The 20,399-nt window shown below is 37.0% G+C and overlaps 1 protein-coding gene across 4 annotated transcripts in view; it reads left to right on the forward strand.

Moving 5' to 3' along the window:
* KATNAL1 (katanin catalytic subunit A1 like 1) overlaps nt 1-20,399 on the forward strand; it is a 111,185-nt gene that overhangs the window by 53,866 nt on the left and 36,920 nt on the right. For all 4 annotated transcript variants that reach the window (XM_027116576.1, XM_027116578.1, XM_027116577.1 and 1 more), the window contains one exon: nt 12,917-13,085. In XM_027116576.1, coding sequence (XP_026972377.1) covers nt 12,917-13,085 — 169 coding nt within the window. The remainder of the gene's footprint in view (nt 1-12,916; nt 13,086-20,399) is intronic.

Here is a 20,399-nt window from a genome sequence, read left to right on the forward strand (position 1 = left end):
TTTTTTTTTTTTTTTTTTTTTTTTTTTTTTGTTGTTGTTGTTTTGTTTTTGCGGTACGCGGGCCTCTAACTGCTGTGGCCTCTCCTGTTGCGGAGCACAGGCTCCGGACGCGCAGGCTCAGCGGCCATGGCTCACGGGCCCAGCCGCTCCGCGGCATGTGGGATCCTCCCGGACCGGGACACGAACCCGCGTCCCCTGCATCGGCAGGCGGACTCTCAACCACTGCGCCGCCAGGGAAGCCCTATGGGTCTATTTTGATATTTATGTGTATATCCTCATATATAATATATAGTTCTGTTAACCACTTGATTAAATTCTTACTAGAGGTGGTAGGAGAATAAAGAAGCTGAAAATGCTTGATGAAATAAATAATGTAATTAAAAAAATTTCTCTTTGAGAATACCACACAGAAATTGTAGGCCAGTCGGAAAGTATAATTTACCTTGTTTTGTACAAAATGTTTCCGGGACGCATCTGTTGGGTTTATTGCTAGCCACTAGTTTGGTAGCCCTGCTTGTGGGTCTGCCTTTTCACCTCATGGACTTTAACACAAAACTTCTCCTCTCTCCCTGTTACGGTACGGGGAGGTAATGTCCATTACCCCTGGTGGTTTTCCGTGGTGGTTTTCCACATTGTTCGAAGTTATACCTTATATGTCATGTGTCCTCTGGGTTTAATCATGATCCTGTTTACCAGCAGCTGCTTGGATAAATCAGAACAACCTTTTAAAGTGAATTAGATTTATTGCCTTCAGTATGAGGAAATTGAGCTACAAAAGTAGGATTATAATGGGAGGTTCTGGCAATATGAGAATTAAACTCCAAAGAGATGAAGCCTCCAGATCATTCTTAGTGTCCTAAGTTAAAAGGTATCTTGTATTAATTAAATTATTTTATAATATTTTCCATGTAAATTTATTAAGCACATTCTCTTTAATGAGGCCATTTAAAAATGATCTCTGCTGGTGAGACCTGAGGCCATGAAACTAAGATTTTCTGTATTGGAACAGTATTTGACATAGATTATATTCAATAAAGTATTCTTTATTCAACTTAAAAAATAAATGTGTTAGGTCTTTTAAAGTTACATCTTTTGGGAGATATGGCAGTAGCAACAGGATACACAAGCCTGGAAATAATCATTTGGCTTATCCCATACAGGTTGAAAAAGAGAACTCTGATAGGCTCTCTAACGTTATTGCGTCTGGAACCAAGGGAAGTGGCATAGAGTGTTCTGTATACAGATAGATAGGATGATTGATTTTTTATCAAATTTGTGCTATTCTGTAGCATTTCAGCAAAGAAGAAATTCTTGTTGACTTGGTATTAAAATTGTTGCTTTATGTTTTCTTTGGGTACCCTAATAGATTAAGTAACTGCTCGCATATTAAATCCCAGTTTGCACTGGGAAAAGATCAGTTAAGGCCAAGGTCAAGTACCGATAGACAGTAAACTGCCGTCTCATCCTTACTGGTATCTCACCCAGGCTCTGGGAAATTTTCCTGGGATTGGGAGGTAGGAGAGCAAGCTTTTGTATCAGTTCCACCACTAATTGAGTGGTCCTCCAAGTTAATTTCACTTCTCTGTGCCTCACTTTTCACCTCTGTAAAATGTACATCATGATGAGATTGTTTTGTAAAATTGTTTTAAAGTCTTAGGAAGAAAAACACTACTATTGCTCTATCCAACGTATATTTTATGAGCATTCATCATATACTCAACTTTATTTTTGGCCCTGTGGAAAGTATAAAGGTAATAAAAGAAAAAACCCAGCACAGACCTTGGCCAGAAACCATCAGAAAAATAATGCAGACATTGTGGAAAGCTTAACCTAGGATGCTGGCGCTTATTGTATGCCAAGTACTATGCTGGGCGCCAGTACTATGGTGGGGATACGGTGGGATGCAGAAACAGACACAGTCCCTGCCTTCCTGAGCTTACAGTCTTGTAAAATGGGTGTGAGAGCCATTACTGAGGTAGAATGGACTGGATTTGGTGATTAATGATATAAGAGAATGAGAGAATTGGAGCAGGTAATTAAATATCTAGATGAAGCTGTTGAATAGGAATTGGAAATGAGAACCAGAGTTTAAGAGAGATTGGGATTAGTAGTGGTTACTTAGGAATCATCAGCAAGTATGGAATTTTAAGAAAGAAATTTTAAGTTCATTCTTCATATGGTAGAGTAGGTTATTGCTGAGTATGATTGGCAGGTTGAGATTATACTCATTTCTAAACATTCTGGAGTCATATTCTCTTCCAGAATTCTGTTTCTGGAGTGTGGGATGGACTCTATATGTAGACTATGGGAAGAATTAGGTAGCAGTGCTGATTAACCATAGTCATTGACATTTATTGAGGAGTTTTTAACTGGGAACCAGGTACTATGCTAACAAACTCTCTACATGGTTTTTTTTCTTGGTCTTCACAACCACCCTCTAAAATAGGTACTATTAATATCATCCCTATTTTTTTTTAGAAGAAATTGAAGCTTAAAGATTCTAAGCAACTTTATCAAATGTTGCATGTGGGTTAAGTAAGATAAGGATTGAGAATTGGATTGGATTTAGCAACATGGAGCTCACTGGTGACCATGATGAGTGGTTTTGGTGGAATGGTGGAGAATAATGGAGTGGGTTCAGAGAATGGGAAGAGAGGAATTGAAAACAATGAATGCGTGCAGTTCTTTCAGCGAGTCTTGTTGAAAAGGGGAGCATAGAAATTGAGTGGTAGTTGGGGAAGTGGAATCAAAATTTGTTGTTGTTTCCGAGACTTTTGTATGCTGATGAGAATGCTGCAGCAGAAAGGGGAAGATTGACGATGCCTGGGAGAAAGAGGCACTACTGGAGCAATGTCCCTGAGTAGACAAGAGGAGGCAGGATCCAGTGTACAGGTGGGGCGGCTGCAGGATAGCTGATTCAGAGTAGCTGGAGGGAAGGCAGTTAGTTATAAAGGCTGTGGACGCAGAGAAGTGGGCAGATGTGGAGGTGAGCGCTTGTGGAGGTTCTCTCCTGATTATTTCGATGAGGGAAGAAAAGCAAGCAAGATCATCTGAGAGTGAGGGCGGGGTGCAGGTGTTTTCCAGGGTTTAAATTCTCACCTAAAGTGTCCCAAGAGGGGACATCCGTTCCATTTGGCTATTTTATTTCTTTTATGTAAGTTTTCTAGGAAGCATTTGTCTTATTTTGCAGAACTCAGTAGTCATTCATTTGAAATCTTATTTTGGAATCCTAGGTATTTATTACAATGAGTGCCTAAAAACTTGGTATTTCTATCGTTTTTTTTTTTTATGTTACAGAAAAGACAACTGAAAGATAGAAATTTTAATTCATTAGAGATAAACTAAGGAATGGGAACAAGATAGTGGTAAGTCAGAATGAAATCATAACACATCAGTTTTGTTTTCCTTGAAAGAAATATTTGCCTTGCTGCACTTTACCACTGTTTTCTCCCTTCTTCTTTCCTCTGGCAAACTGCTGTGATGTGTACTCTCCCTGTGTTGCCATTCACTGCTTCTCTTTCCTTAATGAGTAGAAATCCTGGATCTCTATTCATTGCAGTATGGGACTGACTTCTTGAAGACAGCTTCCTAATTTAAAATGGAATATGCCAAATTCTCAAGAGTTAAGGTGTTTAACTTTTGTAACAGTTGATAGTATTTACCATCTTTCTTCTTTTGGCTTCTGTTACACTGTACTATGCTTTTTTCCTTCCTCTTTTTTTTTTTTTTTTTTTCCCTAACTGTGGCCCCTTCTTCTCTTATCTCCTCCTCTTGTTGTTCCCTAGTGCTGTCCCTCTGCTCGTTCTATATTCACTTCAGCTCCTTATATCCAGCCCCACTCTCTCTCTGCTTTGCAGATGACATTAGTGATAGGAGGATTGTGCCTTCTGGTTTGCATGAGCAGTCTAATTGTCATTTGTAGATAACTTCTCTTTTCTCTTTCATTGTTTTTATGATTTTATTTTTTGTCTTGGTGTTAAATAGTTTCACTATAGATTATCTGAATATGGATTTGTTTTTATTTAACACTACTTAAGACTTGTGTTTCTTTTGTTTCAAATTCCTTTTTACGCTTTTAACCATTTTAAACGTTCATTTTTATAGTTCATAGCTGATAGTTCTATTATCAGAAGTTGTTTGGAGCCTTATCCTTCTGGTTATTTCTGATGGCTCTTGTTGGTGGTAAAGCTGAGAATGTCCCTTCAAGGTTTGAGTCATTCTATGTGTGGCTTGTTTAGGGGGATGTCACTCCTCAGAGGGTCTGTGTTGGGTTCAGCCAGGTGCCTTCAGGATGTCACCTGCCTGGACCACTTTTAGGTAAATTTCTTCACTTAAGAGAGTATAAAACTAAATCCCAAGTCACACGAGTGCAGGCCCTGGTTCCTGTTTCTGGGGGCGACTTGTACCTTACTCCACACATATAGAACATAGGCTCAGATGGATAGACGTACTTGCTTCTTCCATGTGCGTGTTTAATTCTGCCCTTTGAGAGTCCTGGCTTCGCTTGCCAGTCTCAGCTCAGCTTTGACATTTGTAGGCCTCAGGCCTTGTCGCGGGCCTCACTTTGTGCTCATTAAACCTCGAGCCCTGGAAACCCTCAAGGACTGCCATGCCGTCAGCTGTATTTTATTTATTTTTTGACTGTTAGGTATTTCTCTTATCTTCTGGTAAGATCACCTATATATAAACAGGATATTTGTTACATTTTATCCAGAGTTTTTTTTTTAATGTTACAGAAAAGAAAACTGAAAGATAGAAAATTCAATTCATTAGAGATAAACTGTATCTATATATTTATCATAAGTTCTTGAGGGTCTTATCCTCCAGTTTGTTGTTTCTGAGGACTTTTATTTATAGTTTAGTTGGGAACTTGTCTTCAGCGAGGCTTTCATTGCAGGATTTATATGTGGATAGAAAGGGATGTCCAATATAATACATAAAATATGTATGTATTTTTAGCTAAACTATAAGCTTCTTGAATGCATGGACTATATCATATTTTTTTGTATTCCAGTGTTTTGAAAATCAGTAGAATATTTTCAGAACTTGACCATAAACTAGACAAAGAACTATGAGATATTTAAAGTTCAACTGATAGTATTTTAATATAATCTGCAAAAATTGTGTAGTCCCTATACTCTGAAAGAGTGCCATTGTCCATCTAGTTTTAAGGTCTTTACAGTTAGACATAAGATAAATTAAATATTTTAAGTTTTTCAAGTTCAAAGGTCTTTAGAGTTAAATGGAAAAGGCAAGGGCCTATCTTTAGATCCAAAGAAGAGCAAGGTAAAATTAAATAATCAACCTGCCTGGGAGTAGTGGCATCCTACCATTAGACGAAATAATTAGTAATGTTATCGTCCCCTTCCCCTACCTTAGAAGTGATAGAATGACTGGCTTAGCAACTTTAAATAAGGATCAGTATGTCCCATCAGAGTCTCTGACAAGAGTCTCGCCCCTGTTCTTGCTGAAATACCTAGTTGTGGGTAACATCAAAATGCTAAGAGGGCAGCCCCCGTGATATTAAATGGGACTGTATAATATTTGGTGTGAGAAGTATGTCTGCAGCTCCAGATCTCATACCAGCAGAAATTTTTGGCTAAATATTACCTTGGTTAACTTGGCTAATTGTCTTCTGTAGTGGGTAAGCATCTTTCAACTCCAGTGACATTTAGAATTAAGAGTAGAAATGTCTAAGAGACTCAAAACTGTAATAGTAGTATTTTTTGTTAAGGGATATGTACATATTTATTTATTATTTTTATGTACTTGTAATTTAAGACAATATGGCTAATGAGGGTGACAAGCATGCAATTCCAATTTTAAGTGTATTATGGAATAATTTAGATCTGTGATTTTACATGAAAATTTATGTTAAGTACTTTTGGGGAACATTTAGGAGAAATTAGGCTTACCTCATTTATAAGTTTAACTTACTAAGTTTATGAAAGTATTTATATGTAAGTTATGCTTTGTTAAGTAAGACAATTGAAGAACTAAGAAGGAAATAAAATATATTACATTTATAAACGTATGTTAAAAATTTTAGTGGCATTTAATTAGCCAGGTTTGTGAATGGCATCAAGCATTATTCAAAAACCTCTTAAAAGTGACTTCTAAAATCTGCTGCTCTTGTACATAAAAAAATATTTGTAAGTGAATCTAAAAGCTTTAAGGACTAACCGAATTTCTGCAGTTTTAACTTTAATAAATTGAATATTTAAAGAATGAAAGTAAACCTTTGAAGAGATTTTTTTGCACAAAAAGTACCCTTGAGGATATAAAGCAACTCGTATCAGCATGGCTTATAGTACTCCATGTGTTTCTGAGTGTGATTGATTTGCTTGTTAGATAGTGAGGGAAGACTTAATCCAGTATACAAAAAAGCCTTTTCTATTACGTAGTGTAGTATCTTGCATTCATCAAAAGTTCAGATATTTGTTGAAAAATTAATATTTTGAACTGACTCTGGAATATATCATACTAAAATATTTGTTTATAATTTTCTGATAGCAAATAACTAAAATTTCTAAAGTTCTTTTTAAAACTGGAACTTATTAAAGGTTAAGTTCTATGGAGTCACGTGATTTATGAAGAGGCACCACTGCAATTCAGTAGGGAAAGGTGGGTCTTGTCAGTAAATACTTCTGGGTTAATTGAATGTCCATGTGGTGAGGAAAATCTCAACCCCTTACCTCACATCATATAGAAAAACTAATTTGAAATAGATCACCACCTAAAATGTAAAAAGGTAATAAAATAAAACTTCCAGAAGAAAACATGGAAGGGATATTATCATCTTCTTGGGATAGCAAAGATTTATTAAACTGGACAATAAAGCATTAAAGATAAAAGGTCAGTAAGTCAGAATTCTAAAATTATGAACTTCTTTTCATCAAGAGATGCACCATTAAGACAAGTCATATACTGGTAGAAAGTTAAAAAAAAAAGGAAAGCCATATACTGGTAGAAGATGTTTGCAAAGCATATGTATGACAAAGGACTTGTATCCAGAATATATAAAGAACAACGATCAGTAAATCAATAAGAAAAAGTCAGGCAACCCAGTTGAAAGAAAATGGACTAAAGACTGGAACAGATACTATACAAAAGAAGATATTCACATGGCTAATAAGCATCTTGTTGAAAAGGTGTTTAACATCTGTAGCCATTCAAGAAAGGCAAGGTAGAACCACAATGAGACACCATTACACCCCACCCCACCCCCAGAATGACTAGGGTGGGACAACTGGCACTCTCGTACATGGTGATGGGAGTGTAGAATGGCATCACTACTCTGGAATACCGTTGGCTATATTTACTAAAGCTAATCTTACATACACTTTATGATGTAGCTATTCTGCTCCTGGGTACAGATCCCAAAGAAATGAATGCTTCTGTTTACCATGAGGATAATTCCCATATTCATAGAGGCTTTAATAATAAACCTCAAATAGAAAACAGCTCAGATGTCCATTCACAGAATTGATAAGTTGTATATTTATGCAATAGAATACTCCACAGCAGTGAAGAAAGATAAACGGCTATATACAGGAACATGGATGAATTTCACAGGTAATGTTGAAAGAGTATGTACTATAGGATTCCATTTTATGAAACTAGAACAGGCGAACCTAATCTATGATAGTAAGGTCAAAATAATGGTTACCTTTACCAGCTGATATTTACTAACAGGGGCCATGAAAAAAACTTTCTGGGGTATTGGGAAATGCTCTTTGTTCTACTGGTGGTTATACAGTACCAAAATTTATTGAGTTGTATACCTAATATATGTACATTTTACTGAATATATGGTATACCTCAATGAAAAATAGATTTAAACAATTCTGTTAAGTATTAATCATCCCCATTTACAGAGGAAGAATATGAGGCTTGTAGATGTTAAGTGATACGCTCATATAATCAGTAATTGGTGGACCTGGGAGTAGGAAGGCACCCAGGGTTTAGGATTCTAAATCTAATGCTAACTCCGGATCACCATGCTGTTTCTCTGTGAAGGGAGGAATCGTGTTTGCAACGTTTTTATGTCAACAGCCAGTGTAGTTCCTGTCCTTATTAGATAAACATATATTTTCTGATTTGAAAAAATAGCAGTCATATATTTGATGAGAGTGGACATTAAAATTCTTAATCATTGGACTTCCCTGGCAGGCCAGTAGCTAAGACACTGCACTCCCAATGCAAGGGGCCCGGGTTCAATCTCTGGTCTGGGAACTTGATCCCGCATGCCACAACTAAAGATCCTGCATGCTGCAACTAAAAAGATGCAGCAATGAAGATCCCACGTGCCGCAACTAAGACCTGAGGCAGCCAAATAAATATTAAAAAAAAAATTCTTGGGCTTCCCTGGTGGTGCAGTGGTTGAGAGTCTGCCTGCCAATGCAGGGGACACGGGTTCGTGCCCTGGTCCAGGAAGATCCCACATGCCGCGGAGCAGCTAGGCCCGTGAACCATGGCCGCTGGGCCTGCGTGTCCGGAGCCTGTGCTCCTCAACGGGAGAGGCCACAACAGTGAGAGGCCCGCGTACGTAAAAAAAAAAAAAAAAAAAAAAAAAAAAAATTCTTAATCGTTAATTTCAAATAATAAGTCCTCTAATTTCTGTTTAAGCTTTGCTTTCTTGCCTCCTGATTTCTTACCAAATAATTTCTCTTGGACTCAAAGTCTCATATATTGACCCCAAGTCCTTATAGTAAAAATATCAGTATGAACTACTTGGAACTCGTGTTTTTTTTCATTAGCTATGGAGAGGTATGTTTTCCTGTTTAATTCATATAGATTAATGTCATAGCAAAGTAAGAGTATTTTTCTTCCTTTTACAGAAGTTTCAGTAATTTGATTTATGTTCTTGGGCATATATAAGACCTGTTCCAAATTTCTTTTTCTTATACTAGAATTCTAACAATGTATGAACAAACAGATATAACCAAAGAATTTAGAATAATCATGAAACAGAAAGCTGGAAGAAATAGAAAGAGCTGAATAGATGGGAATCTTAAGAAGGTGCCTGTATAGCAATTGGAGAAAATTGTGATAGTATCTTTGACCCTGTTTCTAAATATGGTGTGGAATGAAGGCATCTTCAGAAGAGGTCTCTTCCCCTTTGATTTCTGGAACCCTGGATGCGTGGTGCTGTCTGACAGACAGTTCTATTTCTGTTGCCCAATCTTTTATGGAGATTTGCCAGGCAGTAATACAGTAGGTTCAACTGAGGATGTGTACTCTGAGCCCACATCACTAGCACATGTGTGTTTCTAGAACATGCCAAAAACTTTGTAGCAACCCTATCATTTCATTTTCTTAGGTGCTCAAATAATTTAATTAGTGGTGTTGTTATATTCATCATATTTAAAGTTTATTAACTACCAAGTAACTAATATGAATAATAAAATTTATGTAAGGAATAAGGAGTTATAATACAGTAGGATCTATGTACCCACCATGGAGTTTAAGATAAAGAACATTAGCATTACCTTGAAGGCCCCCTATGAGCTCCTCTGCATCCTGTTCCCTCCCCTCCTCTTTCAGAGTTAGCCACTGTCCTGGATTTGGGGTTTATCATTCCTTTGCCTTTCTTTATACTTTTAGCACATACATATTAATCTCCACACAGTATCTTGTTTTGCTTAGAATCATACTGTATGTGTTCTTTGAACTTACTTTTTCACTCAACATTGTGGTCCTGAGATTGATCTATTATTATTGCATGTGTCTGTAATTCATGTTCACGTGAATATAGTATCCCATTATGTGAATGTATAATAATTTATGCATCTGTTCTGATACTGGACCTTTGGGTTGTTTCCAGGTGTTTACTATTACAAGCAGTGCTGTAAGAACATTTACATATAATATTGATATTTAATATTGCTTAGAAAGGGAATATTGGCTTTTGGAGGAAGTCAGGCTTATTTGCATATGATAGGGTAAGGCATCTTTCTTCCCATTCCTACGGGGAAATATCCTCCAGTAGGAGAACTGAGCTCAGTGTAGACATGCTACTCTTTTATCTGCAGATTTCCAGTTATTCTCTATATTTGAAATGCTGTAAGCTAGCAGGGTGTCAGCCTGTGTTTGACCATCGGGGCAGAGGCTGACGATGCTGTGCAACCCTACTAATAAAGTCTCTTTTTAAAAAGAGACCAGTAAAAGAAGCCCTGAGACTTATTTTTTACAGCCTGGAAGCTGTCACTGAGTCCTTAAATTGAAGCATGCCATTGGGCAGTGATGCCCTAATGGAGGAAGAAGTACAGAACAGAGTCAAGGGTGTCCTTTGGGAAGCTGACAGTCTGTTTCGAATGTACTATCAAACTGCAGTGAGACGGAACTGAAGACCTGCAAAGCACAGGCACACTTTCTGTGAGACGTGGGACTTGCCACAAATGCCACATCTGGCCTCTTGAGCAGTTTCCTTCAGACCGTTTATGAGCCCGTCAGAATACTGAGTGGCAGGACAAGGTCAGCAGCAGCAAACACCTGGAGTGCAGCCTGTGAACGAGCTTTGACATAATTCTCGCAGCACAGCTTTACTGAACTGGCTGTGTGTGCAATGTGGGCTGCAAGCAGGACTCCTCAGTGACCGCTAAATAGCAAGCTGAGGCGGGAAAGCACAAGCTGAGGAGGCAGAAGAAATGTTTCCAGAGTCCCTGCAGTTCACCCCTCGTCAGCGAGGCCACCGAGCAGCCTGGCACGCAGCTGTAAGGACGGGCTTGCTGTGTGAGCAAGAGCTTCGGGCTGACTGTGCCTCCGGAAAGCAGGACCACAAACAATGACAGACTATTTAAATAGCAGGCGCAGCTGCTAGCAGAAGGGCAGACTTGACGTGTGTTCTGTGTGGAAGAGATTGTCAGCCGCTTTTTATTGTCTTTGGCCAGGAATCCAATTCAGGAAAGACATTATACATACACAGATATATATATATATATATAAAACAGTAAAGTTCTGCTCTACTACTTTATACCTCTTCATCAAAACCAAACAGAGGGCTTCCCTGGTGGCGCAGTGGTTGAGAGTCCACCTGCCTATGCAGGGGATGCGGGTTCGTGCCCCGGTCCTGGAAGATCCCACATGCCATTCAGCGGCTGGGCCCGTGAGCCATGGCCGCTGAGCCTGCGCGTCTGGAGCCTGTGCTCCGCAGCGGGAGAGGCCACAGCAGTGAGAGGCCCGCATACCGCAAAAAAAACCCAAAACAAAACAGAAATTCGTTCAAAAAACAATGGTTGCAATGAAATACTAGGAATAGAGCAACATAACATTTTTAGTTTTTTAGTCTTTACCAGTCTCATTACATTTTTACCTTATTGACAGAATACTTAAAAGACTAATAATGCGCTAGAACCAAAACCATAATAATACCTTTAAATTTGAGAATGCCTTATAACTATTTCACTATACACGATTTTCAAGTTCCTTTCCTGTGGATTTTTTCCCCACAAGATTGCTTATTCATCTTTGTCTCCTCCTAGGGCCTAGCACAGTAGAGGATATATACCTCCTAACAGGTGTGGGTGTTCAGTAAATAACTGTTTAACTGGATTGGACTCCAAGGATTCAGATGTCAGTGTATGGTAACCTAGTAGAAAGACGTACACTTTTCACCAGCCTCTCTCATCCTCAGCACTTTCATGTAGCGGTCTAATTCCAGTAGTCTGAAGATGCTGCAATATGTTAACTATTTTTTACCTTGAGTTTTCAACCTTCCTGGTTTTCATCCATTTTCCTGTTTTCCTGAGTTCATTGAGTAATACACATGTGAGACTTTTTCTGATACCAGGAAGAGAAACTCCGTGATGAGTTAGATGAATTAAAAGCATGAAGCTGGAAAAGGGATAAGAATAGATTTTGGCACATGGGTGGAAAAGGAACACACATATGGAATGTGAAGGGATGCAAATACAGGCAGAGCTGTAAAGAGAGTAAAGGTAGGAAAACAGAGGCAGAGGCAGTTCAGGGCGGAAGAACTAAAAGCTTAGACACAAAGTGATGGAGTCTCCCCCAACACCCAGAGAGAGGCAAATAAATACTGTTCTGAGAAGCCCCATAATTCCACTATTTGAAGAAGACATGTTTCACATTACGTTAGACAAAATATGCCACTTTGTAAGCATAATTATATTTATGTATTTATCAAAATTCTTTTTTAAAATTGCTGTATAATTGACATGTATTACATTAGTTTCAGGTGTACAACATAATGATTCAATATTTGTGTATATTGTGAAATGATCACCACCACAAATAGAATTAACATCCTTTGCCACATATAGTTATCAAAATTCTTGATTCCCATTTGGGGGCCTGTATAATTTGAATGATCCTGTGATTTTTGACACCCTCAAAGCATGAGTAATATTTTTACACATAAACTTTGCCCATAAATTAAGAAGATTTCATTAAGCCCTGCTGTTTGTAATTTGATGAATGAAATGGTTTTTCCAACATGGAAGCAGAGAAAATCATTTTGGTTGTAAAGGATAAACTAGTAAGCTATGCAAATAAATATATTTTGAATTCTTGTCCTTTCAGCTTTTAATGATTTTTTTTTAAAGTTACTTATTTGGCTTAGGACAGTAATGAATAAAGGAATTGATTTTCTGTTAACACTATTAAGGTTATTAGATAGGAATAGACTGTATTGCCCTCTATTGGTGAATGTTATTTTTGACAAAATAATTGCTGCTGTATGTGTCATTTATACGTATTTAATGTTTGTATCAACCAGTATACTTTACAGAAAAGCACTTTAAAAACTGACCTAAGAGTTGTAGCCGTGAATTGGCAAAAGGGGGAAAAATTGACCTTGTGGGCTTATTGATTTAATAGTTTTATTGACTAATGTAGTATTGAAATACTTTTGCCTTTGATTAATTTTAATTTTATGTATTTATTTTTTTGTCAGAGCTCCACCTCAGATAAGGCGTCCCAATCGAGAAGTAAGACCTCTGAGGAAAGAAATGCCAGGAGGAGGAGCCCGGGGACCTGTAGGCCGAGCACATCCTATATCAAAGAGTGAAAAACCCTCTACAAGTAGGGACAAGGATTGTAGAGCAAGAGGGAGAGATGACAAGGCAAGACTACCTCTTTGTAACCCACTCACTTTAAGCCCGTGATGTTTGTTGCTTATTATACTTTTAGTGGGCTTTTCAGAGGACGCTGGTTTTGACATGGAAGAGGTTTTTTAAAAAACTTTGAATCAAAAACCTATGCAGTCTTTGCATTTTGAAGGCCATTCTGTACTGTCAGTAACCTCAGAGGTGTATATATTTCTTAACACACACACACAGAAATCTTAAGTAAAATGGAGCTTTTCATTCTTTGAATTTCAAAATTGTATTAAATATCATCACAATTCTGATAATTAAAGATAAAAAATGACAAAATTAAATAGGAAATAATTTTGAATCTTAAATAGTAGTCCACGTTCACTTAGAGGAGGATGAGGAGGTAGTTTGTATTTTCTTTTTTTCCCACCCCCCTGCGGCTTTCCCCCTTGGTGTCCATACGTTTGTTCTCTACATCTATGTCTCAACTTCTGCCCTGCAAACAGGTTCATCTGTACCATTTTTCTAGGTTCCACATACATGCGTTAATATACGATATTTGTTTTTCTCTTTCTGACTTACTTCACTCTGTATGACAGTCTCTAAATCCATCCACGTCTCAACAAATGACCTAATTTCATTCCTTTTTATGGCTGAGTAATATTCCACTGTATATATGTACCACATCTTCTTTATCCATTCCTCTGTCGATGGGCATTTAGGTTGCTTCCATGACCTGGCTATTGTAAATAGGGCTGCAGTGAACATTGGGGTGCATGACTCTTTCTGAATTATGGTTTTCTCTGGGTATATGCCCAGTAGTGGGATTGCTGGATCATATGGTAATTCTATTTTTAGTTTTTTAAGGAACCTCCGTACTGTTCTCCATAGTGGCTGTACCCATTTACATTCCCACCAAGAGTGCAAGAGGGTTCCCTTTTCTCCACACCCTCTCCAGCATTTGTTGTTTGTAGATTTTCTGATGATGCCCATTCTAACTGGTGTGAGGTGATACCTCATTGTAGTTTTGATTTGCATTTCTCTAATAATTAGTGATGTTGAGCAGCTTTTCATGTGCTTCTTGGCCATCTGTATGTCTTCTTTGGAGAAATGTCTATTTAGGTCTTCTGCCCATTTTTTGATTGGGTTGTTTATTTCTTTAATATTGAGCTGCATGAGCTGTTTATATATTTTGGAGATTAATCCTTTGTCCGTTGATGCGTTTGTGAATATTTTCTCCCATTCTGAGGGTTGTCTTTTCATCTTGTTTATGGTTTCCTTTGCTTTGCAAAAGCTTTTAAGTTTCATTAGGTCCCATTTGTTTATTTTTGTTTTTATTTCCATTACTCTAGGAGGTGGATCAAAAAAGATCTTGCTGTGATTTATGTCAAAGAGTGTTCTTCCTATGTTTTCCTCTAAGAGTTTTATAGTGTCTGGTCTTAGATTTAGGTCTCGAATCCATTTTGAGTTTATTTTTGTGTATGGTGTTAGGGAGTGTTCTAATTTCATTCTTTAATGTGTAGCTGTCCAGTTTTCCCAGCACCACTTATTGAAGAGACTGTCTTTTCTCCATTGTATATCTTTGCCTCCTTTGTCATGGATTAGTTGACCATATGTGCGTGGGTTTATCTCTGGGCTTTCTATCTTGTTCCATTGATCTATGTTTCTGATTTTGTGCCAGTACCATATTGTCTTGATTACTGTAGCTTTGTAGTATGGTCTGAAGTCAGGGAGTCTGATTCCTCCAGCTCCGTTTTTTCCCCTCAAGACTGCTTTGGCTATTCGGGGTCTTTTGTGTCTCCATACAAATTTTGAGATGATTTGTTCTAGTTCCGTAAAAAATGCCATTGGTAATTTGATATGGATTGCATTGAATCTGTAGATTGCTTTGGGTAATATAGTCATTTTCACAATATTGATTTTTCCAATCCAAGAACGTGGTATATCTCTCCATCTGTTTGTATCATCTTTAATTTCTTTCATCAGTGTCTTATAGTTTTCTGCATACAGGTCTTTTGTGTCCCTAGGTAGTTTATTCCTAGATATTTTATTCCTTTTGTTGCAGTGGTAAATGGGAGTGTTTCCATAATTTCTCTTTCAGATTTTTCATCATTAGTGTATAGGAATGCAAGAGATTTCTGTGCATTAATTTTGTATCCTGCAACTTTACCAAATTCATTGATTAGCTCTAGTAGTCTTCTGGTGGCATTTTTAGGATTCTCTGTGTATAGTATCATGTAATCTGCAAACACTGACAGTTTTACTTCTTCTTTTCCAATTTGTATTTCTTTTATTTCTTTTTCTTCTCTGATTGCTGTGGCTAGGACTTCCAAAACTATGTTGAATAATAGTGGTGACAGTGGACATCCTTGTCTCATTCCTGATCTTAGAGGAAATGCTTTCAGTTTTTCACCATTGAGAATGATGTTGGCCGTGGGTTTGTCATATATTATTATGTTGAGGTAGGTTCCTTCTTTGCCCACTTCTTGGAGAGTTTTTATCATAAATGGGTGTTGAATTTTGTCAAAAGCTTTTTCTGCATCTATTGAGGTGATCATATGGTTTTTATTCTTCAATTTGTTAATATGGTGTATCACATTGATTGATTTGCATATATTGAAGAATCCTTGCATCCCTGGGATAAATCCCACTTGATCATGGTGTATGATCCTTTTAATGTGTTGTTGGATTCTGTTTGCTAGTATTTTGTTGAGGATTTTTGCATCTATATTCATCAGTGATATTGGTCTGTAATTTTCTTTTTTTGTAGTATCTTTGTCTGGTTTTGGTATCAGGGTGATGGTGGCCTCATAGAATGAGTTTGGAGTGTTCCTTCCTCTGTAATTTTTTGGAAGAGTTTGAGAAGGATCGGTGTTAGCTCTTCTCTAAATGTTTGATAGAATTCACCTGTGAAGCCCTCTGGTCCTGGACTTTTGTTTGTTGGAAGATTTTTAATCACAGTTTCAATTTCATTACTTGTGATTGGTCTGTTCATATTTTCTGGTTTCTTCTGGTTCAGTCTTGGAAGGTTATACCTTTCTAAGAATTTGTCCATTTCTTCCAGGTTGTCCATTTTGTTGGCATAGAGTTGCTTGTAGTAGTCTCTTAGGGTGCTTTGTATTTCTGTGGTGTCTGTTGTAACTTCTCCTTTTTCATTTCTAATTTTATTGATTTGAGTCCTCTCCCTCTTTTTCTTGATGACTCTGGCTAATGGTTTATCAATTTTGTTTATCTTCTCCAAGAACCAGCTTTTAGCTTTATTGATCTTTGCTCTTGTTCTCTTTGTTTCTATTTCATTTATTTCTGCTCTGATTGTTATGATTTCTTTCCTTCTGCTAACTTTGGGTTTTGTTTGTTCTTCTTTCTCTAGTTCCTTTAGGTGTAAGGTTAGATTGTTTATTTGAGATTTTTCTTGTTTCTTGAGGTAGACCTGTATGACTATAAACTTCCCTCTTAGAACTGCTTTTGCTGTATCTCATAGGTTTTGGATCATCGTGTTTTCATTGTCATTTGTCTCTAGGTATTTTTTGATTTCCTCTTTGATTTCTTCAGTGATCTCTTGGTTATTTAGTAACGTATTGTTTAGCCTCCATGTGTATGTGATTTTTACATTTTTTTCCTTGTAATTCATTTCTAATCACATAGTGTTGTGGTCAGAAAAAATGCTTGATATGATTTCAATTTTCTTAAATTTACTGAGGCTTGATTTGTGACCCAGGATGTGATCGATCCTGGAGAATGTTCCATGCGCACTTGAGAAGGAAGTGTAATCTGCTGTTTTTGGATGGAATGTCCTATCAGTTAAATCTATCTGGTCTATTGTATCATTTAAAGCTTCTGTTTCCTTATTTATTTTCATTATGGATAATCTGTCCATTGGTGCAAGTGAGGTGTTAAAGTCCCCCACTATTATTGTGTTACTGTCGATTTCCTCTTTTATAGCTGTTAGCAGTTGCCTTATGTATTGAGGTTCTCCTATGTTGGGTGCATACATATTTATAATTGTTATATCTTCTTGGAATGATCATTATGTAGTGTCCTTCCTTGTCTCTTGTAACATTCTTTATTTTAAAGTCTATTTTATCTGATATGAGTATTGCTACTCCAGCTTTCTTCAGATTTCTGTTTGCCTGGAATATCTTTTTCCATCCCCTCACTTTCAGTCTGTATGTGTCCCTAGGTCTGAAGTGGGTCTCTTGTAGACAGCATATATATGGCTCTTGTTTTTGTATCCATTCAGCAAGCCTCTGTCTTTTGGTTGGAGCATTTAATCCATTCGCGTTTAAGGTAATTATCGATATGTATGTTCCTATTACCATTTTCTTAATGGTTTTGTTTTTGTGGATCCTTTTCCTCTCTTGTGTTTCCCACTTAGAGAAGTTCCTTTAGCATTTGTTGTAGAGCTGGTTTGGTGGTGCTGAATTCTCTTAGCCTTTGCTTCTCTGTAAAGCTTTTGATCTCTCCATTGAATCTGAATGAGATCCTTGCGGGGTAGAGTAATCTTGATTGTAGGTTCTTCCCTTTCATCACTTTAAGTATATCATGCCACTCCCTTCTGGCTTGTAGAGTTTCTGCTGAGAAATCAGCTGTTAACCTTATGGGAGTTCCCTTGTATGTTATTTGTCGTTTTTCCTTTGCTGCTTTCAATAATTTTTCTTTGTCTTTAATTTTTGCCAGTTTGATTACTATGTGTCTTGGCGTGTTTCTCCTTGGGTTTATCCTGTATAGGACTCACTGCGCTTCCTGGACTTGGGTGGCTATTTCCTTTCCCATGTTAGGGAAGTTTTCGACTATAATCTCTTTGAATATTTTCTTTGGTCCTTTCTCTCTCTCTTCTCCTTCTGGGACCCCTATAATGTGAATGTTGTTGCATTTAATGTTGTCCCAGAGGTCTCTTAGGCTGTCTTCATTTCTTTTCATTCTTTTTTCTTTATTGTGTTCTGCAGCAGTGAATTCCACCATTCTGTCTTCCAGGTCACTTATCTGTTCTTCTGCCTCAGTTATTCTGCTATTGATTCCTTCTAGTGTATTTTTCATTTCAGTTATTGTGTTGTTCATCTCTGTTTGTTTGTTCTTTAATTCTTCTAGATTTGTTTTAAACATTTCTTGCATCTTCTCGATCTTTGCCTCCGTTCTTTTTCCAAGGTCCTGGATCATCTTCACTGTCATTATTCTGAATTCTTTTTCTGTAAGGTTGCCTATCTCCACTTCATTTAGTTGTTTTTCTGGGGTTTTATCTTGTTCCTTCATCTGGTACATAGCCCTCTGCCTTTTCATCTTGTCTGTCTTTCTGTGAATGTGCTTTTTGTTCCACAGGCTACAGTATTGTAGTTCTTCTTGCTTCTGCTGTCTGCCCTCTAAAACGGAGCTTTTTTTTGGCCAGATTTTAGTTCCCCGACCAGGGATCGAGCCTGTGCCCCCTGCAGTGGAAGTGCAGAGTCCTAACCACTGGACCGCCAGGGAAGTCCTGAGCGTTTATAGAAATATTCAAAATAAAGTTTTAAAACTTAAAAAGTATTTTAACTAGTATTCTGAATTAAAATGAAAACATAATTGTAGGGGAAAGATTTATAAGGAAGTAGATGTGTCTACAGTGTTCACAGAATAAGATGATAGATACGCTTTACTATTGATAAAAATTTTTTAAACTTTGATTTATCTTTAAATTTTAGAGTAAAACAAGATTTTTTTTCTTAATGAGAAAATTTCCTTTGGTTTGGGTTCAGTATGTACTTTTACTTTATCTGGGAAATTGATTGGTGAATAAACATAATACTGGGTAGAAATTCTGTGCTGTCCTTAAAATGGACTTTAGGAAAATATGCTGAAAATAATTTTTCAGAGTAAGGAGCCAGGATGACCTGACGTTTCTCTTAGCCTTAATTTTAATGAAAAGACAAAAATAAATTTTTAGTGATAGCATTTCCTGTTTCCTTTATGATGTCATAAATGAATGAGGATGTTATTGAATTGCCACAGAGAAGTTTTATTTTCCTAGCTAGGGGTTCTATATGTCATCACATTTATGCCATGATATTTATTGTGAAAATACAGCTTATAACTAATAGCAAATGGTTATCCTTAAAAATTACATACTATATTTGAATATTTTTACTCTATATGATTTCAGTCAGTGGTAAGGACTCTACACAGACCAACTTCCTACACCTTGTGGTTTTTTAGACCATAATGGAATAAAACTGATGTTTTCTGAGTATTTCTATTCAGGAGATAGAGCCAAAGACATATTCTCTCTACCTCGCTAGGACACTGAAAATGAATTAGATTTTTTTATGTTTGTAATTTGTTCAAGCTATTATGTCATAAAACAGTAAGTGATTCCATTTCAGATCCTTTTGGGATTAGTGAGGGGTACTAATAAATAAATAAATTTTCCTGCTGATGAAATTGAACTGGTTCTCCCCATTACAAAAGCCGCATAATGGATACTTAAAAATCTGTGTCTTATATATCATCTTTGTTTCTTCCTCTGTTCTTCATTTTTGTGCTGCTAACCTTGGTTTGCAGTTTAGAGAATAAGGTGGTGGCTGAAGTCCACCCATCACTCTGCTAGTAGCTTTTAGATAAACTTTTAGAACCAGGTAAGGAACTTTCAGTCTTTATCTTACCTTCACATAACACAAGAGAAGGATATTGGTCGTGGTTTATTGGATGCTTCCCTGCTAGGTACCATTTGGAGTGATTACAGAATAATTTATGAAATAATCCCAAGTAGTAGGCAGTCATTTTATCCCCATTTTTACAAATGAAGAAACTGAGATAGAGCTAAAGTATCTTATCCAAAGTCATAGAGTAAGGAATGGAGCTTTGGGAATCACAGATCTTTTTCCTCTTTATTTTAGTATTTTTCATATTATGTAGTATCCCTACCAAATTAGATTAAAAGTCTGGTTGGATTTGAAAAGAGTTCCAGAGAAATTAAATAAATGTTGATTTTAAAATGGGATTCTTAAGCAAAGAACAAAACAGCCAGGCAGCATTTGTTGAATGTCAGATAAATTTCTCTGGATATTGTAAATTGTCTTTTACTTAAAAAGTTCCAAATAATTTTCTAAATCTTAGTTGTTCTTCATTCACATGTAAGTACTCAGAATGTCACTGGAAAATAAGCCCTTTAATAAAAGAAAAAGAAGAGTTGTTTGAAGATAAAAGAGACTTTCTGAGTCACTCTGGAAACAAAAGGGATTACAATTAAAAAAAAAACTCATAGAAACTTCATTAGAATTTGAAAGGTGTGCTTGGTTCAGTTATGATCATTGTAAGCACTCAGATATTCATTAGAATACTGGAGTCCTTAAATTCACTGGAAGCGGTGATAGG

Source organism: Aethalodelphis obliquidens, unplaced genomic scaffold (assembly GCF_003676395.1).
Source record: "Aethalodelphis obliquidens isolate GAN/ISIS:26980383/991018 unplaced genomic scaffold, ASM367639v1 scaffold16, whole genome shotgun sequence".
Classification (NCBI taxonomy): Eukaryota; Metazoa; Chordata; class Mammalia; order Artiodactyla; family Delphinidae; genus Aethalodelphis; species Aethalodelphis obliquidens.